Here is a 25,393-nt window from a genome sequence, read left to right as displayed (position 1 = left end):
AAGTGCTTTGGTTAAATAAAAAAAACTCACCTGTTTAACTTGCCCTCATCTGAATATTCTTATGTCAGAGCTGTTTTCATAATGCAAATGATCAATTGTGACAATCTGATTTAAAATTCACACAAAATCAACCATAAATTTAATGACTACAAGCAAGCAACCTCAATCAATCATGTTTTAAAGACCCATTTGTTACAATGTTGCTACGATTACTTTGATTTATTTCAGTTTCAGAAATGTTGAAGAATACCCTGCGTTAAACCTAAGCTTGTTCGGTGTTAATAACTTTACTTTAATAATAACAATTTTGTCTTGCATAAAAAAGCATGGCACTTGGTGGTATGAGATTAAACCTGCACCTCTGAAAATACTGTTGCAGCAGTGGTTACTCACAAATTTGAATGTGTTGTCTCTTGCATAATATTTAACTGTTATTGTTTGCCTATTGTTTGCCTTTGTGTTTTAAAACCATTGGACACAGAAAAAAAATCACAGATTTACAAATAACTTACAGGGTTTACAGAATATATATAAGTTGTGATACACGAAGTGAGGGCCTTTTGACAATACTATTTACCGAAAGTGTCTAATGGCTTTAAGTGTTTTCTGTATATTTTGTAATTTTAATGTTTTTAGACTCGCAAACCGAAGTGAATTTCACTGTGTATATATATATATCTATGTGTGACAATAAGCCAATTGAATTGATAAGACAATTGACATGAAATGAATAATATGCTGTACTCCAAATGCTGTACCTTAACTAGACTCAAAATGAGTAAGAATGCCTTCTTGAGGTAGGCAGGTGGGTCAAATTTGAAAAACAAATTGACATGTTTTTTGCATTGATAACTCTGAATTACCCTGATGTTGTTTTCATAGGTTGGTTTAGGTGCATATCCTGTGGTTTCATAAAGTAAGAATGTTTTTGTAAGACATTTCAAGTGCCACTGGAATGTCTTGTATATTCAAAAAGGCACTATTGAATTCACTACTCAATGGACAGTTGAGTGACATTGTGCATGCCATCAAATGGTTCAAAAAATTCTGCTTTGCAAAAAAACAAGGGAGAAAATCTAACATACAATGTACAAAAACATTTTATAACAAAGCTACTTTTTTTGCATAAAGTACAATATAGTAATACTACACAATTAAAGAGTATCTCCAAAGTCGAATTAAGTTTTGTGATGAACTCTTTTTCTAATAGATAGAGTCCTCATGAAAGTGTGGTTTTGTAATACAAAAGATCAGGTTTAACGATTTTTCTTAAAAATTTGAGGCCTGTCTTTGAATAACATTCACAAATAAATAGTCATTCAACTTAAATATTTTACAGAATCTCATATATACAAAAACGAATACTCACTGGTATTTTTTCTAGAGCATGTATAATTACTTTACATTTCAAATTGTATTAGAAATATTGAAAACATTCAGCGCTGATAAACAAAATTTCAAGAAGTTTCATAACAAAGCAATCGTTTAAAAAAAACAAATCATTAATTTTTCCTCGTGCCCTGCCTTCCTCGATTCATTTGCATCAGAAATATAAAAATGTTATAATCTTATAATTTTTAGAATTCCATATAAATATGTATTTCTAAGAAAATTGTAAAAGGCACAAAGAATCAGCCACTGGGTGTTAACCCAAAGCCCGGCACATTTTTCAGGCACTCCGTTGTATGCAGCAAAAGCCCCTCGAATAAGGGGGGTCCCTTTTCTAGGTTAAGGGTAGTCTAGCCTGAACATCTGACACATTGAGGCTTGTGAATTGCGCCAGAGATCTGCCATTTGAGCCCACATACATGTACATAATCAACTTTGACCTCGCATCATTTCAAATGGCCTGCATGAGATTCGCAGTTAAATCCGAAGTGCATTATAAAGCGTTATTCTGTCCTTATCCTTTTTCGGATAAGGACAGGGGACTGATCTAATGTTAGTCTCAACTAAATTGTGACTTAATTCTAATATGACTCTTCCAAACAGACCCCTGGCAAAGACAGTACTGGCTAAAGCCAATTGTCCATTTAAACCTGATTAGTTGACCCTGTGCTAAAAACAAGTGGTGTGTATAATAAATATTATTTTCTTGCACTTTTATGAGTGAGAGCTTAGCTTACAGCAAGCAAAGTGTTTGAAGCTTTGCATGGTGTGGAAAATAAGAATTAAGTATTAAACTTGCGGGTACAACCATGAATAAGAACTGTTTTGTTTGAGTGTAACTTACTGCTGGCTCCGAAAAGAGCCTGTGTAGTCTCGACGATTCAAATAGCATACTCTGCTCGTCTTTTTTGTTAGTTCTTATCTTACTTAGCAAAGTATTTACAACTTTTGAAATTGAATACTGAGAGTTTTAAAAAACCAACTGACAAAGGCACAAGAACAAAACTCATACACTGAATAATTGCAGCCCATGTACAGAGATACCTCCCACCCCTATAGATGGATTGCACATAGCGTCATTGACCGCCATATTTGATGATAAACAATGGAAAAGTGCATACGTGTACGCGTTGCACTTTCAGCCAATGATAGCCTTTCACAAATACACGTTTCATCAAAGATGGTGGTCAATGACGTCATGTGCAATCTCAGGCCTAATACTTCATGGAGGCAATGCAGGCGATTGACTCCATGCCTCCTGGTCATTGCCTTAGTGCCCTGAAAATGCTACAGTAGAAATTTCCTCAAAGGGTGCCCTTCATCAAGAAGAAAATGCCTTGGTGTCCTTGCCCTTTCAAAAACGAGGCATACAGGACTGCCAATCTATCTTTTCAACTCTCTTTGTCCAATAACGTTTGTTACTGTGAGCTTTCATTTGAGGTAATCCGGGGTAGAGTTTCCACTCCCAATCGATGACGATGACCGCCCGCTGCGGACACTGCTTGCATGGCTACCGGTCCCCCCACTGGCCGCAGCCCCTCCATTGATGTTATTGCTATTTACGTTATAATGGTGTCCGAAGGTTACTGTTGACTTGCCGTTAAGCGTTCGATGGGGGGCTAACCCTCCTCCGCCATCTTGCCTGGTGTCCAAGTCCGACAGGTGGATTTGCTCAGATAATCTTAACAAACAAGATAACGTTTCTTACGTATGTTTAGAAAGAGTAGTAGAAAAAGTAGAAAAACCCAAGCAATTTGTTTTATAATTTCTTAAACACCAAGTAACTTTACCCTCTTCTGTTTTAATATTTTCAAGTTGAACAAAACAAAATTGGCTAGAGCAGATTTGAACCGATTAACGTGACAGCACTCTACCATATCTTCGTTCGGGTGTATAAAAGACAGATTAGCTTATGAAATAAAAAAACATCATTTTATTTTTGAAGTATTTTGTTCAACAAGTAAACAACGGGTGGTGCTAAGTTTCTTTATCATCTATTTAATAACACTAAGGCTCAATAAAATTTGTTAATACTTCATAAACATTTTTATTTTTTATTTTTAACAAGCTGGGTCATACTTCACTTGAATGCAAAGACAAATTTTGAAGTCACAAATCTTTATTCTCGAGAGATTTAGAATTTGGGATGTCCGAATGGAGATATGAACCTGATTTAACACTAATTGCAACAGGAAAGAACACAAAACAAAGAGGTTCGTCCACAAGATAGCAAGGAACACATTTAACATATTACTCTTGTTTATTAAGCTACACCGATGTTTGATATGCAATGTATTGTATGCTTTATAATAATAATCCACAGGCATGCGACTCGGGTGGGATTTAAACCTACAACCTCTTAAGTGGTATTGGTAAAAATATTTTTAATCCTGAATCAAACTGGTTAATATAGCCTATAATAAAACACAAAATACTCGACTTACAACAGTACAAATCAGAATCAGACATACATTCAACATTGACGTCTTAATTAGATGTATCTTTTCTAAAACATACAATTCTTCCCAGAAGAATTTTAGTCAAGTGCTTTTCAGTAGAGTTGAAGTGCTGTCGAGCACTTTGTACTGGTGATGGGCTATCAAGTAAGAGTACAATTGTCCAAGTACCAAGTAAGCTAATATCTGAGTACTGAGTCCAACAGCCGAGTAGCAAGTACTTAGATCTATGAGTTTGAGTTCAAATACTTAATAAAAACAACTACAAAATGCAACATAAAAAGAATGTACTAGTCTTTAAAATTGTTACTTCTAGACAGTAGTGTGTGCTTGTTATGATCTTTAAAACACAAATAATATTAATCAAAGACAACTTAAATTTCCTTTTTTCAAGAGATTTCTTCCTCTATCCATCAAATCCTTGCATTAACGCACATGAAGGAAATTGAAAAGAAAAGTGGCATTTCGACCACAAGAAATGAAAATTGTAGTAGAGTTTCAGTTGAGTATTGAAAACATGGATTTGAGTCAGATTTTCAGTCGAGTATGTACTTTTCTAGCCTAGTACGATACAAGTATGAGTACGGTAAGAACAATACTCGAGTAGTAATCGAGAACAGGTACAAAGTAAGTGTATTACAACACAGTAGCCAATAAATATTTGTTGATCTTATAAATCAAGCCAACTCACCTGTTTGTCCTACTGGCTTCTAGCTTCAGCTTCTCCAGTTCATTCTGTAAGTGTTTCCTGTCTTGCAGCAATCTCTTCTCTCTCAACAACTGCTCAGAAAGCTGGGGAACAAAACAATGCTATTTATAGTCATTGTATCTCTTGGTTGATTTTTATGAAGAAATTGTTCCAATTTGCTTCAAACAAAACCAATACACTGAGAAAGCAAATTATTTGGTTTGAAAGTTAACTACTTGTACCTTTTTAGTTGCTGTAGTAGCCCTGAGTTCTGTATCAGCAAGTTTTTGATTGAGTTTACGTAGGTTGCTTGCTTCTCCACTCTGTCTCTGTTCACTCTGAAATGCAAAAAGTGACAACACATTATAAACAACAAAAAGCTAAAATTATGATCTTAGGGCTTGGAAGTTACACTGGACTGCTGGGCCAGTAGCCAGTGAATCTAGGCTAAGAAAAGTCCAGAAGTTTTGTGTTTTTTAGTTAGCGAGTAAGAAAACATTACTCTGCATATGGTATCTTTAAAAAATTGACAATTTGTGTGTAAGTGTGTGTCTGATAAGTATCTTTAAAATTCTGTTGAAAATCAACATAAACTTACCCATCAGACAAAAGATATAAACTTTCTCCCAGTGCTTGTTCAAATGTTAACATATTGAACTGTAGGAATTCTTTTTCTTCTACTTTTGATTCTGTTTTTTTTTTTTTATAATCTGGTCTAGTAAAACTTTTGAGCTACAAGCCCCTATAGTCTTGTGGATGTTCCCATATAATTTGATCCCTGAATCTAAATTCTGTTCTACCTCCAGGAACAGTGCCCTCTGTTGACCGAGCTGTGTCGTCAGCTCCTCTGAGCGACTTTTATGCATTGAAATCTCTGATCTGTAAAGGTAAAAATAACAAACAAAGCATAAACAGAGAGCTCAATACAAAAATAAAATACAATTGTGAGCTGGGTCAGGGGATGGTAGCTAGTTTGTATTGTTATGGTTAGGGCTTTTTTGGAAAACAATAACTTAAAAACCCATTCCAAAAGACTAAGGCAAACATTGTTTTAGAGGGTTTTTTAAGGAGTTTGTTTGTGGCACTGCAGCCAACCATATCAGAAACACCTGGAAGAACCTCTTCTCGTATTAAGTGTACTGGGTTCTTACATGCCTTATGTACACATAACACATGGGAACTATGGCTTTCCACACATCAAAAGGACGAAGCAATAATGGTCAAGTGCCTTGCTTAATGACACAAGAGTCAAGACCGGGACTCGAACCCACACTCTGCTGATTGGAAACACCAGAGCTTGAGTCCAGTTTGCTTGACAGCTCAGCCACAACACGACACATAAAATAAACAGGATCATGAATACAGCCCTGTTGGATTACATACTTACTGTTATTTAAAAACTAACCTTAGGTCATTGACTTTTGATTCAAACTTCTTGGCAAGTGTTTTGGACTCCTCCCTCCATCTAAAGTAGAAAGAAACAGCAATAAGTTACTACTATATATTTGGCTTGAGGTATCACCATGTGTGTATCTACTTGCTGGGTAGATAATGTTCATTTGAGAACTTGTCTTGCTTTATATTCTACTACCACAGAGTAGATTTTGGGAATTCGGGAGACTTCTCAGCTCTGTAGATCGAGGGGACTTTGTGTTATTAACTTCACTACCGTGGAGTGAGTTCTAAATTGGTCTCAAGTTTGGACTAACTTGCTCTAGTCATTGGCAGGAGACATTATTTATCAGGAGAAAGGGAACTATATTAAAAATACACAATTTACTTCACAGGGATTTCCCTGTGTTTACAGTTCAATGTAAGACCACATGAAATCTTATGCCAAGGACATGAAGGAGATGACAATGAACTATCAATTTTTGATGTGAAGAATTGAGTATATCTGAAAATGTATTTTGCTGTTACTATTGCGACACTCATAATTGTGTTCAACTACATGTACATGTAAGGCAGTATCAGAATTAGTGGCTACAGCTACGGCTACAACTACCTGCTTATTAGGACATACTAAGTTCAAAGCAAAATGGTGTGGCAATATAGCCATAGCAATACTATAGGTGTAGCCGCCAATTAGAGCACGGCCTAACCACTATGTACACTAGTCAAGCTGCTCTTACTTGGCACTCATTCTTTGTTGAGCTGACAACATTTCTCTGAGTTCCTTCATGGCGCGGTTGCTTCCTTGCTCCACGCCCTCCAGCCTGGCTTCATACTCTGCCCTCATCTGACTCATCTCCTGGTTTACCCCCGTCATCTTAAGATCAAATTATTGATTTCAGATTATTGATTTCAAATAGGAGATTCCAAATTGTTGATTCAAATTACTGATTTTAAATTATTGATTTTAAAATATCGATAACAAATGACTGATTTCAATTTATTGATTTCAGTCTAAAGAAGATTTACACAGGCCACCACGAAGCCTGCTTTCATACATTTATCTTTGGTTTAAAAGCCCTACTATACCCTGCAATCTGGGGTGTCCTATCTTCATGTTGTTATAAATTTTATCTTAACTATGGAAAAAAAATGGATTTCCAGTTAAACACGCAGAAATCACTACCCTGATAGTTGCTTTTTTAATTCCCATAAGACTTGGACAACCATAGTTTGCTGTTAAAAGTTCTATCCATACCTGTGTCAGGCATTTCCTCTCGGCTCCCTTCTTCTCTTTCTGGGCCATAAGGAGACGTTTCTTATAATCGTCAACGACCTCCGTCAGTCGTAGCCGCTCCTCAGATATGGCTTCACATTCCTTAGACACTTTGTCCAGTCGCTGTTTCAGCTGCTCATTGATCAAGAGACTTTGGGATTTCTCCTCTTCGTGACTGTGTGTTAATGAAAGAGTATTAAGTTTCTATTATAATGTTCAGATTACCAACATGTGGTTGTAAGATGCACTCCAGACAACTTGTTTAGCCTTAAACAAAAGCATCAATGTACTTGAAAAGTATTTATCAATTTTATTCTTACCCATACTACTGTGCATTAAGCACTGTATACTGGTTTCAGAATCATTAGTCATAAAGTGTTTGAAAAAGTGAAAATCTGAGAGTCAAGTAATCCCGTTATACATGCTAAAATCATTTTCGTGAAATTGTTTTACTCATTTCTCAAATACTACAGCACCTCAGCAAATAATATTTTAAGGGAAGCTTTCTTCTTTCAGTATCTTTAAACCATGTAAGTTCAATGTAAATCTGTGGACGTTTGTGTTTTGAGTCACACAAAAGATACTCAAACACTTTTGGGCAATAAAACCAAACAATGATCTTTATCTCTGATGCAAAATTAACATCTATTATACAGTACATTTGAAATGTTACCTGTTTTGTGTTCTGTGCATAGCTTTCTCCAGTTTCTGCACCTGTACCATAGCCTCAGCCCGCATCCTCTCTGCGATATTAAGACGTCCTTGTAGCTCTTGGTATAGATGGTCATCAGGACCCTTGGCACCCTCTCTATATACCTAGCATTAACAATGAACACAACACTCTTATCCTTGGGTGCTATAAACCTTTCTGCCGACACCAGAGCTTGAGTTCGGTGCTCAAAACTGCTCGGCCACAACTGGCCACAGTATCTACATCGAGAAAAGGTTTAAGACAATTTTGGTTGAATATTGAGATGTACTACGGTAAGGTGGATGACATGATTGCACCGACTTACAGTCTCAAGTTCTTGTTCTACTGCTCTTTTCTCCCTCATCGCTCTCTCGTTTTCTGCTTGTTTTTCTGCAGTTTCCTGAAAAGAAAAAAAGAAGAAAGGCATACAAAAAATATTTTTATGACCCAAAAGTTCTGAATATTCGACATCTTCACGAGCACCTTTAGTTTGGGCTTTAGGGCGCAACAAATATCCTAAGTTTTATTTTTATTTTATAGAACTATGAGTAAGAGCTGAGCTACTATTTGGATATAGATGTGCACGTTATTTTTAACATTTCAACCAAATTAACATCAAATCATGTACTCCATGAACACGGCCCGAAAAGTGACAAGATTTTCTACTGTACCTAGAAACCTTACATGACTTTCATAGTTATTATTTTCAAGGGCAGTTTGAGGAGTAACAGGTAAGGCGGTTTGGGGCAAGGAGTAACAGGCTGGGCAGTTGGGGACAAAATGAGTAACAGGTAAGGCGGTTTAGGGCAAGCAGTAACAGGCAGGGCAGTTTAGGGCCAGGAGTAACATACAGGGTGTTTGGGGCAATTTATTTATTTTAAGGCACCCGTGCAGCCAAAAGTCTGCTCAATTTACAACTGTTAATAGGCATGAAACGAGGATGGAAAAAAACCTGCAGTAGATCCACTTACCATCTCCAGACTCTGAATCTCCTCCATGAGTTTGCCGATGTTGGTATTACACTGCTTCCTGACATTATCCACCTCCAGCCTGGTCCTCTTGCCTGCCTCATTGATCAGCTTAGACAGCGCCACCTGGAGTCGACCTAACTCCTGGGTCTTCTGCTGCTCTCGCACAAGTGCCTAGTAATGCATAAAAAACTCCCACTAAATGGCAATCTATGACGAGGTTCAGTGACCCTGTACCTCCATTCTTAACCACTTCATTTTGTAGCAAGAGCTAGTAGGGCAGGAGAGTATTGACACCCTTGCATGACGAGCAGTGTACCTACCCTGTCTACTATTTTGGGTGTCAAAAAGTACACATAGAAAATGGTAGAAATATGTACATGTGTGGGCATTTTGCGATGGCGCACTCCTGCGTCTACAAGAGGTCAATACAGATTTAACTGGGTTAGTTAGTTCCAAGCACTTGTGATCTAGGTGCATGTAAAAGATACATTTTATTTACAAATGACCAAAAAGGTAAAGTGATATTCTCAGGTTTTGTTTGTTCATTTGTTAAATTTACTGTACATGTACTTTCCTATACTTCATGGCTAAATTTTACTTTCCAAACAATGTGATATGAGTTGTATAGCCATAAACTACTTGAACAAGCTTATTTGTTGAATCATGTAAAACTCATTATGGTTGGGACCAACATGGTCCAAGAAGTTTGAATATGCGCAAGACTTGCACAGTCTACAATGAAGCTACAGATGCTGATGTTGTGAAACTCAAAATACAATTTTTCGTAGAAACCTCTCTTCCTGTCACATACCTCGTCCTTCTCCAAAAGAGCATTCTCTACCATCTGGATGCTGTCTCGAACCTGAGCCAGTGCTTCATGCTCACGCCTCTCTGCTTTACCACTAAATAAATAAGTAACAAACAAATGGAGTGATAATGGCTCCTGAAGATGATAATAAGTCAGCCACTGATGAATCCAACATGAACAGGTACAGACATGCAGATAATATGCATCCTTTGTGAAGCAATGCAGCTGTTGATACAGAGCTACATGTTCCAACCTTTTCATCTTGCAATCAGGAAGATTTTGTAAAACAGTCGGGGAGATATTACAAACTACATTCAATAAAATGGGGATAAATTATCCATAATCAGGGAGATTTTAAAATGTCTTCATCAGAACATGGAAGGATTGGTTTATTTTCAGGGAACTTTCTGCAGAATCAAGGAGAAGTGACAGCTCTGTTGATGGAATCAACTATTTTGAGACAGGATTCCCCTCAGGGTAATATGGTTTGGATAATTTGTCACCTGACGCCATCATCACTAATCTTGGGTACAATTTGGGGAGTCAACGCCCTATGTGTTTATACAGTATAGCTGGCATTTCAGGTGAAGCAGCGTCTGTACCTTAAAATGAGCCAACTTCCACAATCCAGCGCAGCGGCAGTGTGATGTTTGTGCAAGGGGAATACAATGAAACCCACTCATACCATAAAGAAGAAAAATCTTGATGTTTAATTAAAACTTACCATTTGTGATGAAATGACTTGACTCGCTCTTCCTGTTCCTTCTTGGTGACAAGCAGTTTGGCATTATCTTCCGCTAAATTGGTTAATCTGTGATAAGAAATGCAAGGAGAAATGCTCGTTTGTTATTGTTTAATCTTGAACAGTTGTGTTCAGGAGTTTAAAGGAGTTTGAAATGAAGGCAATGGAGTGATTTGATAATTTAATTTGAGCGACACCACTGCCAGTACTCGAATCAACCCTCTGAAAATGGAAGTAGGATGCTAGACTTTTTGAACTTGTAACTTTTTGGAAATGATCATGGAATGTTGTGATACTCGTGTCACTTTTTTTTATTATATTCCTACATTTTTGATTCCTTGATTTTTGTTGTGGTTCTGCACTCTGCAAAAACTGTGCAACACTGCTCATGTATCATGTGAAAGAGTGAAGAAATATGGGGGCAATTTCATAGAACCACATAAGCTGAAAATACTTGGTTTATACATTATAGCATGAGCAGGAATTTCAGTCACATACAGTATACAATAAATGTTACTTTGGCTGTTATCTGTATTCTGTTGAGCAATATTTTGTTGTGCTAAGCTAGTTTTTGTGCTGAAGCAGCTCTATGGAGAAGACCCTTCCCATGAAATATGTTGATTACATTCACGCATACGTATAGACCCTATTGGTTGGCAAAAGCCATTGAGATGTGCACTAAGCACATGCACAATCGCATCTGCATCACGCCGGTGATAGCCGATACAAAACAGCCCGATGTTCCCTTATTTTGCCATTCAGAATGTTAGTGCAAATGCACTGTGTGAAACTTACATATATGGGAAGGGTCTATTGGGCCCCAGACATGAGAAACCAGTACAAAACTTTCTTTTTTACCTGTGTTCTAGGTCCATAACAATGGCCTGTAGTTGGGTCAGTCTGTTATCAGCAGATTCCTCTCTCCCTTTGGCCTGCTGTGTTTCCCTTTCCTATATTGAATCAACCATGGAACAGATATTTGGATTTGAACATAATATTCTCAAAGAAGTGAGGAAACAATGAAGAAATTTCAGTGTTAGAAGTGGGAAGAAAACCGCACAGAATGATTACCGGGAAAACCCATGCAGTCAAGTTGGGACTGAAAACCCAATCCACATAGTGCCCCTGTTAGGGATTCAAACCTGGGTCCTAGAGGTGGAAAGCAGGGCAAGACACCACTACACCAACCTGACTGTCAATATTGTAAACCATAACGAGACCGATGATAAGGGTGAGAATTGGTGAGAAGTGAGTGCTTTACACACATGCCATTCGTGCCAAAATGTAGCGTTGTCCATTCGGGGATAACCCAATCTATGGAGTAGGGGAGGTCCCTACTCCATAGATTGGGTCATCTATACCCTCAGTCTCCTCTAGGTTCCCTCTCTTTCCCTGTGCTTGTCACCAACTGTATCAGTTTAGTTTCCAGCTCAAGCCTACAAGCTTCACCGAGTATGCCCAGCTTATCCTGTTCCTGCCTTCGCTCACCACTTATGCAGCATCCAGTATCCTCCTGAAGACTATCAGAGCATACTGATCAAAATATTCGGTTGTCAATCACCGGTTCTTTTCAGAACTAACACTACTATAACAGATTTAAACATGGTGCTACGAAAAACCTCAAAACTCTGAAAATCCTACAAGTGTACCTTGATTTTTTTTTCCTCCTTGAGTTGGTCGGACGTATTCCTGGCGTCTGCAAGTTGTATGCTGGCTGTTCTCAGGTCAGCCCGGGATTTCTTTAAGTGATCTCGGAGTGACTCCAGCTCCTGAGACTGAGATGCAATCACCTGCTGTAGATGCTGACTAGCCTGATGATCACAAATTCAAAAAGTGCTCTCTTTAAATCTCCTGGTAAAGCCACTGGACACTTTTGGTTATTACTCAAAATAATCCTAAGCATAAAAACTTTAATGAGCATTTGAGAGCTGTTAATAATATAAAACATTGTGAGAAACGGCTCCCTCTGAAGTAACATAAGTTTTGGGACAGAGGTTATTTCTCACTCAAATTCAACAACTTCAGGCCTGATGCCTTTTATTCGTATTGAAAGCACACACATACCACAATGATTTATCGGTACAGTTAAGAGTTTGCGCTTACCATTTCAAGTTTTTGATTGCTAGTAGCCAAACCTTGATTCTGATTCATCATAGCTGAACCTTTCTCCTGAGGACACAAAATAGAAAGTTAACTATGAATGAGATGAATTGTAAATCAATGTGTCAGTGCAAACATTTCTTAAAGTGTCACTTACATTGTTTGTGTGTTTGAGTGTATCAAAATGTTGTATCTCACTAAAAAATAGCCCAGTTGACACACAAAACAAATAGACACGCGATACAAAACAAATTTATGCATTTTTTTGTGCGAGATATGAGGTTTTCGGAAATCGAGATACATTTTTTTTGCACTGCCACAAGAATATAGTGCCTTTTTATGGGGAAACCAACTTCTTGTGGTTGTTACATGATAAAGGATAAATTCAACATCAAACTGACTAATAAACTCATTAATTATTCAATTGAGTAATCACAACAGGAATTTTATAGCTACCTGAATTGCTTGAAATCTTTGGGTCTGGGCCTCTGTACTGCTCAGTAGATCCTACAGTTTAAAAAAATTAATCAAGTTATTGCAGCGATAGTACAAACAATCAATACTTCACGAAGGCAGCGAAGGCGACTGCCCTTAACATGCTCCAGTAGAAATTTACAATATCCTCATAGGGCCCTTTACACCAAGGAGAAAATGCCTTGGTGCCCTTGCCCTTTCAAAAATGAAGCACACATGCAGGCCTGCACTATGCATTTTCCCATTTTAAAAGTTAACTTACTCTATGGTCCTTTGCAAGTCTGTCCACTTCCAGAACCGATTCTTGCCACATTTCCACAGCTGAATCCTTCTCCTGTGAAAAAGTGTAAAAAAGATATTAGGCTCGAGCGACTTATGACAACTGCACAGATTGCTAGTTTAAGGCTGCGGACACTATTGGTAATTACTCAAAATAATTGTTATCATAAAACCTTTCTTGATGAAAACGAGTAATGGGGAAGGTTGATAGTATAACAAATTGTGAGAAACGGCTCCCTCTGATGTAACATAGTTTTTTAGAAACAGGTTATTTCTCACTCAAATTTTAAAATACAAGTGCAGGCCTGTTTTTAGACATTAGAAAGCACACGTTTGTGCAACAAGGGTGTTTTTCTTTCAATGTTATCTTGCAATTTCGATGACCAATTGACTCAAATTTTTCACAGATTTGTGAATTTGTTCATAGGATGGGGTACACTTTTAGTGAGAATAATGGTCTTTGATTACCAAACATGTTTGGTGCTTTTAAGTTCAAATCTTTAATTGAGTTGGGGTGGTTCTGAAAAGAACCAGCGGTTTCAACTCGACGTTTGGATCAGTATGTTTCTAATACTAATAGTGTGCATTTATAATAAGTTGAGCTTAATAATTGAACTGAATTTTTAACATACTTGTGTAAGAAGAGTTATCTGCTTTTGTAGATTCTCAATAAGTTTGTGCTCCTCCAGTACGCTGGTGTCTGCTCTGGAGACCTGCTGTACCGCCTCCAACTGACCCTCTATGCTGGATTTCAGTTCACGATGCAACCTGGAAATACATTCATTTAGAATTACGTTACTGTGCGCAGAAATAATTTTACTCAACAAAAACAGTTTGCAAGAAATGTTGAGACAATGTTATACTACAAAAAGTTGCGAAACACACACAGAAACTTGAATGCCAGTTTAAAAGATGCCCTTGCGTGTTGCATGCGAGTTTTGCACATTATGATGTCCTCCGAAGTGACTGGTTATTAACATTGTTTGTGTCAATGAAATCACTTGTGGAAACTTTAAATGTAATGTCATTGAAGAATCGAGTGCAAACACATCTGTCTGTTGTGCAGAGATTTCACATGTTAATTGTTCAAAAGTTTGATTTTTGATTGAGCTCTAGTCTGATGAATTCCTAAATGCACACAAGTCTCAAGGTAATACTAAATATTCACACACGCAAATTACCTGTTGTTTTCATTCACAAGCCTGTCAATCTTTCCTGCTAACTCCAAATGTTCTACCTGAAAACAAGAGAGATTACTCCACTCATTAGAACACTGTGCACTGCTTCACTGCTACTGTCCGCCCCTGATCTGCCAGTTGGAGGGTCAAGAAACATGTGAAGATATGCTGAAGGTTTAATCCCCATGCATTACAAGAATAAAATCTGTCAATGTCGTCAAAACTAGTTTTCTATTTACACACAATGCATTTGTTTGTGTATGCCTCATTAGCTTAGAAAAATTTGTAAATAACAACAAGAGCGCTGAAAAGAGTCTTGTTTAAGAAAAATGCAAACAGAAACTATCGCTTTCATTTTTCCAGAAGTGTCCCAATAGAGTTTTGTAACTTTGAGACATCTGAACAATTAAACAAAAAAAGGTGACTACATACAAGGCATGGATTTCATCTTTGAGAGGGCAAGGCCATTTCCATTTTGCAATGGGTACTGACATTGGAAAATCTTAAAGTCTATGGGAAAGTTTTGAAGGGGCACAAAGGCCAAGACCAGGGGCATAGAGACCATGGCCTCCTTCTAATTCTAGACCTAACATACCTTGTATGTGTTAAGCTGCTTACGAAGTGATGCTAGTTGATGGTCATACTCAGCAATAAGAGGTGATAACAAACTGCAAGTAAATAATAATAACAGTAATAATAACTAGTCTTTATAATAACAACAATTTAACAACAATTATTATTGGCCAATAACATTCCTGTAATCTTTCTCAGCTCCAAGGGGGGTGTACAGCCCCAAGCTGCCGTAGCGCTCCGAAGGCTTTTCTAACACAATATCATACTGGTTGTATAATTTTCTGTTTTTTAATGCTTTGTGTACTACATGTATATTATGTTAAATCTATATTAATTTTATTGTGTACCCCAGATGTGGGGCAACAGATCTACGGATCATAGGATGTATTTGCTTTTGTTGTCCCTTGCCCATCTCGGGGTATATTGTCAATGTATTATGTTTTGTACTGTTATGGCAAATAAAATAATAATAATAATAATACTCTACCAATATACTTTTATCTCTGGGTAAAGAGAAGCATGTAGGGCCTATAGTAAAGCATCTTGCTCAAGAGCACAAGTGTCATGAACGAGCTTCGAACCCACACTCCAATGACTTACACACCAGAACTTGAACTTAACACAATTATGTTTTGTTTTTAATTATTTTCATATGTCGTTACAACGGGTTAAAAATTGTACAAAAGAGAAATGGTCAAATCTTTTAGAGGGGTAGCCTTGCTCAAGGCAGTCGCATTATTCGCTCCGAAAAGACGCAGCTGTAAACCCACCCGCCGTATACCCTGTGCATGGTGTGTGCGATCACACCGAATGACCAACCCGTATACACACTGTCACATCGCACGAATACTGTTCACACAAGTCATCGCACTCGTACACCACTAACCGCATGCGGAGGCCGTCAGGCCGACAGCCTTGTCGGATCTGTATCTTCCCGTTTTAATGTGTTGTATTGAAAAAATTCCAATAGTGGACGAAATTGGGGGGGCTCGAGGATATGCTAGTATGCAGCTCATGAATATGTATATCGTTCGTCAGACCTATCAGACAACACAGGATGTGAGACAAATGAATTATTCATTTTGACGTCCAATCACGCACTTCCCTTATCACGACCTTTGGACCCTATCATGCGTCCGTGGTGGTGGTGTGTGAGGTAAACATGTCTCGTCTTTCGCGGGCATTATGGTAATGAGCTGACCGTGGGAACTCTTCGCTTATTATAGTAATGAGGTCAGTGGCTTCAACACAGATCCTACAAGGCTGTACGGCCTCCGCATGCGGATAGTGTACGGGGGCATCGTGTCTTGCGATGTTACGCACAGTGAATACGGGTGGGTTTTACACACAGTGAATACGGGTGGGTTTTTATACAGCGGCGGTCTTTTTTCGGAGTGAATAATTCGACTGCCTTGAGCAAGGCTATTAGAGGGGACAAAAAGTTGAACAGAAACTTGGGGGAATAATTTTAAAGTCATCTGGAAATAGAATTTTTTTTCTTTCAAACATAAGAGTATATGCTTACGAACAATAAAACAATTTGTTTAGTAATTGTTTGTCACGATTTATATTAAACAAATATATAAAGTTGTTTGGGGGGCTGACTCCGCCTACCCCTTTTGTGACGTCAATCGAGGCAGACTTTGCCTGCAATGCCTATAGTAAACACACGTGCAAAGTACATGTACGTCCAAGTCGTGAGTTGGTACATTTCAAAAAGTGTTTTTCTGCATTCAGCAGCAATACACCTGGTCAGCATTGCCGGAAAAAAAAAAACGACTTGGTCCGTACATGTATTTTGCAATTGTGTTTACTCTACGCATTACAGGCAAAGTCTGCCTCGATTGACGTCACGAACAGCGCCCTCTGGGGTCGGGGTCTACTCTTAAATTTGTAAATAACATAAGAACTGATTTTTTAAAACCTTAGTTAACTGTTTATTCACATTCCACTCATCAAAACACATATATTAGTGACAAAAGCTTTATTTTGAAAAAAATACCACTTCCAGGTGACTTTAAATCAGGAGCTTGATTTGCTTACTTTTTGCTGGTCAGCCATGGAGCTGGAGGATCTCCTGGTTTTTGTAAAGTTGCCTGGAATGAAAACAGGTAAATAAACTAAACAGACAATTCTGAGTTTTTATTATTGCTCAGGCCTTTCACTGAACTTAAGCTTTTTGTACAGTACATGTAAAGTAATAATGTGAGTGAGATAGGCGCGGAAACTGCATGATAGGGTCTCTAAAATGGGCTGCATTGGCAAGGTTTTTCAACAGAAATTCAGTATTCACTTTCTGTTTAGTTTCTCAAAGGTACATTCCAAATGATTTTGTCATACATGTACTGTCCTGTCAGGGAGAGTGTGTACATCATTGAGTAATGAGGAAGACACTTAGTTTTCATAAAAAGTTAAAAAGACAACAACTTTGCCATGTTCTTGTGTACAAAACATTGCGCTACTCTGACCCAGCAATGGCGGCTCAGCCACAGGCAGTGTGCAGCACTTGCACGCTTGAATTGGTCTAACACATGTACATTGTAATATCAACAATTGAGTTCAAGTTGGTTGGTAGGGTTTTCCCCAAATTTATCACAGCAGTATTTTTTCCACAAACCTTTTCACTTTCGTTTAAGGCAATGAACCTCTCCTGGTAGTGCTGCAGCTCTGCATTCAAGCGCCGAACTAAAAGGTACAGAAACAGTAATATAACATTTAATAGGCCAATGAAATATAGTTCCAATGACCTGTCATCTGTCATACCGTAACTGTTGAGAATAGGGCAAACTGTGACAAATTTAAACTGTCAGAGAGATCTTGTTGTGTAAAAAGTCGGTCTGTAAAAAAAACTGATATTCAAACAATGGCTGGTCGACGATCGCTATCAAGTGAAACAAAACCCCATCTTTCTTTAAAATCAAACAACGTCTGGCAGCGAAACAATTTCAGTGGATACTTGATGTGCTTTCAGTCAAGTAAGTTATTTTGTCTGTAGACATGGTAGATAATAAAGATTTCAGAAAAATAATAACTTCTTTGGAACATACCGGACACTTTAGTAAACATGTGCAAGCAATTATTGGTTCCACTCAGTTAAATAGAAAACTTGAAGCAACTGGTATTTGAGTTTGATGTCGTCCAAATTTGACGGTTGACTCTGAGAGATGCTCATCAGGTACAATTTGCACACACAGTTTCCATCCAATGTACTATGTATTACCATGAAGCTACCGATCTAATAACCCCAATTGCATGTATGCCGATATTGCCGTGTAGCAATCCCCAGCCGGAAAATGACTTTGCAATCCATCTCGGTTGTGAATGATGAGATGCTCCATGCATTATTGATTGTATCCTGAGGTTGATAAGTCTCTCCGTGACCAAGACTCAAAAATGACAATCACAAGGTCATTATTACACTGCGTCAATCACCATGGTTACCACTGGAGGAGAGGTGGGTAGCAATGCCAATCTGCACCTGCTCTTCACGTAAAGCATTAGCCACGCTTGGACGATGTCATTAGTAACTGTATGCAGACAATGGCATTTTAACAATGGACTCCACCGGTTATAATTTGATGCAATATATTGGAGTTTTATTTATTGCCTCCATGGTTTGTGATTATCGTGTGCACCGCATTTAATTTTAAAAGAGGAGTAAGTAGGGACACTGTCATGCTGTACGCCTGAAAGCAGTACAGCAGTGAGTGAAATTGGCACTTGACAACTTGTATCAGGCATAATACTTGGTCCTTTCGAGAACAAAAAACAAGTTTTATCCAGAACAAGGGCTGACCTATTTACAGGTACTAACGTACACATGGTGAAAGCTTGTAAAAATAATACTTATTAATAATAATAATAATAATAATAAATAATAATTTAAAAAACATTTTTAAGTGAGGTATACTTATTATAATTCAATGGAAACACACAAGACTGCCGAACCTGTCAAATTTGAGACTTTCGAACGCTGGCAGCAGACTTACCAGGTAAATTTCCATTGTTTTCGTAGTTCTGAACATGCGCATAATGCTGAGAACACAGGCTTTACCTGGTAAGTCTGCTGTCACCTTCTCATCCCAAAAAGTCTCCTATTGTGAGTTTACTGGCCCAAAACTATGCCCGGTTCATACTTCCTGCGAATGCGAATGCGATACGAATGTTCACGCCACAAATTTGCAACGAATAATTCGCAGCAGTTGAACTCTGCTCAACACACTTGCGAATATTGGTGCGAAAGGAAGTTGTGACGTCAAATTCACGTCAAATTCGCTTCGCATTCGCATTCGCAGGAAGTAACCATGCTTAAAGGACACCGCCTGGTCCTACTACTTCTGAACTTTCTCGAGTGCTCAAGCATGACTACCCCTGGAGTGTACCCAAGGTATGAGTTTGAGAAGCTCAAGCTCAAATTCATGAATGTTGATCAAACTAAAACACACTGAATTGATCAGCGAAGTACTGCAAACAAATTCTGTTATTTCCTGAAATGCATGTAGCACTTACATTCATAATGCGCGAGTTTGAAATTGTCTAAACGTAGTATCTTGCTTTTAAAGACACCGACACACTGAGATATGAAGTAACAAACTTTTTGAACTCATGCCAAGGAATAGTGTCTGCAGCTTTAATTAATTTTAATCACCATAGATTTTGCGCCATCATGTGGTAAATGCGAATAAAATTGGGTGATCAAAAATACATCGATTCCAAATGGCACAACAACTACATTGTACCCTGCTTGTGTCACCAGTTTTTAGCTGGCTAATGGAAAAGTTGTTCAGAAATAGACGCTGCTCCAGTTTTTCATAATTATCTGATACTTTGTTTTTAAGAAATTCTTAGTTCATTTGAACAGGGTCTTGTAAACTAGAGAGATGACGCATTATAAAAGCATTATTATTTATAACTGACGACATTGCAATCTTTTGTGACAACCCGGATGATTTACAACATCTGCTTACGTTATGCTCTACAATGCCGAAGCATCTCAGATGGCTCTACGCATCAACAAAGACAAGACTGTGACTATGTGTACTGGTCCAGACGTCATCTTTGAGATTGATGGTCAGCCACTCAAAAACGTTGACCACTTCCAATACCTAGGGAGCCATCAATCTACCGACTGCCAGATGAATTACACACTCAATTGAGCAGGATCCAGGCTGCGTCCTGTGCCTTTGGGCACCTGAGAGTTGGTTTTGACAGCCATGACCTCACGAATGAGACGAAAGTGAAGGTGTACCAACAATGTATCGTCCCCATCTTTATGTACAGTTGCAAAACATGGACACTGTACCAGCACCAAGTTCGCACCGTAAGAACAGTCCAACCATGGATGGTCTAACTCAGTCACCTTTGCCAAAGTTTCCGGATCAGATGGAATTATTTTGTTCGAAATGATGACATTTTGATGGTGGCAAAGGTCGATGACATTGAGATAGTTTGGATGCTGTGCCAGCTGAGATGGATAGGACACATCCACAGAATGACCGACGACGAGAGACCAGTGAGCTTGAGGAGGGCACTAGGCGTGCAGGACTGGTTTCCTTATTATGGTAGAGTAGTAGAGTTATTAAATTTTCTCCATTCCGGCCCCCACCCCCACAACTTACTTACATTTTTACATTTTTTATACAATCATAAACTTTTTTGAAACTTTGTTTATACTCAGCGCCTTGAGTACCTTGTTTGGTAGATATGTGCGCTATATAAGACTTTGTTATTATTTTTGTTATAATTGATCAACTTCGAAGGGGCCCAAATGCCCCAACCAAATCAAATATTCGAATAATTTTCCGTATCTTATGGCGCCATCGTAGCCCACCTTGTTGAGCTGTTAAAATGGCTCCGCTTTTAATATCGGTCTCATCACTGTCGCCACCACCAGTGAAGCGACCAATGTTAAAGCCTTTGGACCCTTTCGGTACAGAACAACAACAAAAAGTTCACAGATTTACAAATAACTTACAGGGTTTATAGAAGGTAGTGGTGAAAGACTTCTCTTGAAATATTATTCCATGAAATGCTTTACTTTTTGAGAAAACAGTAAAACAATAATAATTCTCGTTGTAGAGAATTACGAATTTATTTTAAACACATGTCATGACACGGCGAAACGCGCGGATATGATGGTGGGTTTTCCCGTTATTTTCTCCCGACTCCGATGACCAATTTAGCTTAAATTTTCACAGGTTTGTTATTAATTTGATATATCCTCCCCTTACCAGTTTTCACGCTATTATGCCTTTTTCTTAGAATTGGGAAAAAAATAATGATGCCTTATATCAACCGATGCCCTAATTACCTTCTTTTGTTAATATGAAGTATGCAAACATATATTAAAACTTGATGGACATTGAAATGTTCACACTACACACCGATCTTTGATGACTTCAACTGGCCCCATTTGTTTTGAGTTTTTCCTGTTTTCACGGCAAACAAGAAAGTATGGTTTCCTGGTGAAGCCATACATGGAAGAAACATCTGCAGTGACTACAAGTGTTCTTTGAGACTCTGTGTATGAATCTATAGCCAGCAGTTGTCTTCGTTTTATTCAAAATATTTTTTAATGAAATTTTAAAATTACCATGGTAATTTGCAAAAAATAACAAAAATAAATAATTAGAAAAAAAGTGTTAATAATCATTGGCTTTCAAATCTGATTTTTATCTATTTTTTCCCCCTTTTTTTTCTCTTAAAATTTAGAATAAAGCATATAAATAAACAGTGATAATTGAATCAACAAGCTGATCGTTTAAATTTTACTATTAATAATAATACTGATCGGAGGGTTACAAAAAAAAATCTCCAAAAATATTAGAAAATGATATAAGGCACACGACTTCTTTAAGCGTCTGTATTTTTTTTCCAGAATGCTCAGCAAAATATTCATTCACATGGTTTGATCATCATGATTTGTGAATTGAAATAGTGTTTGATGAAACTTTTTCGGTGGGCAAATATTTTTATATGGCCTCAACATTATGACATATTTTTGTACCTTGTAGTTGTAGAAATGCCTAAATAAAATACCAAACTTTTTGCATTTATCCAGTGGAGCCTTACGTGTTTCTAAGTTTTGGTCAAGGGAGAGGAGACTCTTCGCTTGGCAAATAAAACCACACAATTTGTATCTAGGGACTGTTTACATCGCGCACAGAGAGGTAAAAGATTTGCCACGATTTTAGGGACACCTCGAAAACAGGACCTCCTACGAGAAGTTGTGATACACGAAGTGTGGGCCTTGGACAATATTGTTTACCGAGAGAGGGTCCAATGGAAATGGCTTTAAAAGCGGAGCCATTTTACAGCTCAACAAGGTGGGCTAGGCGCCATCGTATCTCATTCGATGAGTATAATTCTTATTTCGGATAACTTTCCGTATGGCGCCACCACTTTTTCACTAATTTTTACAAAAAGGGATATATCAATCAGGTAAATAAGTTCCTATATTATTTTATATCCAATGAAAAAGTGGTGGCGCCATACGGAAACTTTTCCCTTATTTCATAACGAACAAAAAAGTGATGGCGCCATACGGAAACCTTTTCCTTGGCAGAGGCCGCCGGCATGACACGACCGGGAGCGAGTACAGCGTAACGTCAGCAGGGAGGCCGAGTGGGGAGGTGTGTGTACGGGCCCGGCGCCCGCGTACACACGGCCCAGTCATGCCAGTTTACGTGGGAACTTACAAGTTTACGACACTTACCTTGGTCCCTCAAAAACTCCAGTTCCCCAGCCTCCATCTTGATCCTACGTAGTATTTTCAGATTGCATACACACAAAATGTTTTCCTGCCACACCGTGCCCGGAGTGAAATACTTTCTGACAGGCACAGTAAGTTATTCCAAACTCCTGATTTCAACGGACGCGGTTCTGGTGTCCGCCATCTTGTTCAATTCAAAGCGAGGCTTCAGAGCGAGACGTTGAGATGCGCGCGCAGCTAGCTCTGCCACCAGAAACTTTGTCGACCAATCACGGTCCGAGTTTTCATACCCTTTTCCACACGCCCTAGCTGTTTTAGTGCCAATTATCTTTTACATAACAAACGTTATTATTCCTAAATTCCTGTGCTGTTTGAACAGTAAAAGGAAACTTTACGATACGCTTGGTTTGGTGGTAGTTTTGAGCATGCGGGATCTGAGGAATAATTTTAGGTCTCCATAGAAATGGAACCTAGACAACGCTAAGTGATTTTTTGGGCCGAGTTCATAAAAAGTAGCAATTCCTTTTTCTAGGCAGTTGCTTACATCTTCAAATACATAAAAATAAGCCGTTGCTAGCAAGCAAAAGCCCTTATTTCAGAAAACAGAGGTCGCGGCCGAGCTCAGCGTTCTCCGGGTTCCAACCTCCCCCCCCCCCCCCCCCCCAGGTTGTGTAGAGCGGTTACAAGGTTGACGCTTGAAAATAAAGTATACCATGGGGACGAGTTTGGGGGGGATCTGGCATGAGATCAGGGGGTTCACAGACCAGCCAACGATAATAATTTTGTTCCACGTAAAAAATAATATAATTATGTTTTACTTCATCTCAAAAATCTAAGAGTTTTCTATACAAATTTGTATTTTAATATAAACACTGCGGTTTTGTTGTTAATTAGGCCTAAATCAAAAATACATACTCGCTAATACCCTTTTAGTTTCTCTAGACCATTGTTGTACGTAGTTGGTGTCATGGTTTCAAAAAAAAAACGTTTTAAAATAATTATTCACTTCATTTTTGTATGCAGATCTTTAGTGTGACGTGCCTTTAATAATGATTTGCATCATCCGAATAATAAAATTAGTCTAAAACGTTTACGTCACGTCCGATTTCCGCAAACTACTTCCACACCATGACTTCAAGTGCGTCCCCAAATTACCCCATTGCCAAATTTTTACACAGGCTAACAATTCTCCAAGAAAAGATAAGAAAAAAATCACCCCGGGGGTCATGAAGCACTAAGTGGCTCCCTAAAGAAGCTAAAGGCAGATGACAAAACGAATGGTATAATATACAACTGTTACTAGATGACAAGCAAACAAATAATGTACTTTTCTTTAAAAAAAACTTAAGTTGGGCATTACTCGAGTTACTACTTATTAAAATTGTTCAATTCACCCTCCTCTTTATGGAGAAAAATAACCCCACTCAGTAAACCCTGTGAACTCCCCTCCCCCCCCCCCCGGCTGCCTTCGGGGGCCTGGCACGGGGCCCAAACTTCCGATGGAAAGACGGTGTTTTTGGAGTACGGCATAGTGCATCATAAAATCGGAGGCATGGGAGAGATGCCTCGGGGGGACGAGCATGCGGTGAAAACGCGGTCCGTTATTAGAGTACGACCGAGGAGGCTGCCGGGGCTCCCCCCCCCCCCCCCCGGCTGCCTTGGGGGTCTGGCATGGGGCCCGATCTGTTGGAAAGACGGTGTTTTAGGAGTACGGCATAGTGCATATCGGAGGCATGGGAGAGATGTCTTGGGTGGACGAGCATCTATAGCGGTGAAAACGCGGTCCGTTATTAGAGTACGACCGAGGAGGCTGCCGGGGCTCTCGCCCGGCTGCCTTGGGGGTCTGGCATGGGGCCCGATCTGGTGGAAAGACGGTGTTTTTGGAGTACGGCATATAATGCAGAGTCGGAGGCTTTCGTGTGAGAGATTGTGGGGGCCAGCGGCGCTCCGTGCCCCACGAAAGTTTGCGGTGAAGACGCGGTCCGTTATTAAAGCACGACCGACCCGAGGAGGCTGATAGAGCTCCCCTCGGATGCCTTGGAGGCCTGGCATAGGGCCCCGATGTGTAGAAATGCGGTCTTCTTGGAGTATAACGTTTATTAGTGTTTGCTTGTTCTATGGGTTGTGTTTGGTACGCTAATTGGCGTCCCTGACGACATTGCTGTTTCCACGTACTGTGTTGTGTAGCCCAATGGCATCATGTTGTGTTTTGAACAATTTCTTTGATTACTACGTAAATCTCGTAGTACCTGTCATAAATTTTAACAACTTAAAAGGAACACGTTGCCTTGGATCGGACGAGTTGGTCTATAAAAAGCGTTTTTAACAATGTTTTATAAAATGTATATGGTTAGATGTTTTAAAAGTAGAACACAATGATCCTCACAAGTTTGCCTCGAAATTGCGAGGTTTGCCTTTTACTGTGCGAACCAACACGGTCGGCCAGTTATGGGAGTCCAAATTTTGACTCCCATAAATGGCCGACCGTGTTAGTCGACGAGGTAAAAGAAAAACCGTGCAATTTCGAGGCATGTTTGTGTGGATCATTGTATTCTACTTTTACAACATCTTTTTACCCATGTGCATTTCATAACAAGTTTACACACGCTTTACAAAGACTAACGACCGATCCAAGGCAACGTGTTCCTATGTATTTTATATGTAA

The 25,393-nt window shown here is 38.8% G+C and overlaps 1 protein-coding gene across 1 annotated transcript; it reads right to left on the bottom strand.

Moving 5' to 3' along the window:
• Positions 1-109: 109 nt before the first annotated feature.
• LOC139936383 (sodium channel and clathrin linker 1-like) lies at positions 110-22,906 on the bottom strand. Its single transcript, XM_071931192.1, has 23 exons — positions 22,732-22,906; positions 17,635-17,702; positions 17,061-17,113; positions 15,040-15,112; positions 14,448-14,503; positions 13,899-14,034; positions 13,250-13,321; positions 12,970-13,020; positions 12,517-12,582; positions 12,063-12,224; positions 11,272-11,363; positions 10,396-10,482; positions 9,675-9,765; positions 8,864-9,034; positions 8,218-8,292; positions 7,875-8,017; positions 7,184-7,376; positions 6,666-6,802; positions 5,939-5,998; positions 5,334-5,412; positions 4,776-4,871; positions 4,537-4,637; positions 110-3,070 (listed from the first exon to the last, which is right to left on the bottom strand). The coding sequence occupies exons 1-23, from the start codon at positions 22,766-22,768 to the stop codon at positions 2,821-2,823; spliced, it is 2,349 nt and encodes a 782-aa protein (XP_071787293.1). The 5' UTR covers positions 22,769-22,906; the 3' UTR covers positions 110-2,820.
• Positions 22,907-25,393: the final 2,487 nt, after the last annotated feature.

This window comes from Asterias amurensis, chromosome 4, assembly GCF_032118995.1.
Source record: "Asterias amurensis chromosome 4, ASM3211899v1".
Taxonomy (NCBI): Eukaryota; Metazoa; Echinodermata; class Asteroidea; order Forcipulatida; family Asteriidae; genus Asterias; species Asterias amurensis.
Note: the sequence above shows the minus strand (reverse complement) of the source record. Positions and strands in the feature narration are given on the sequence as shown.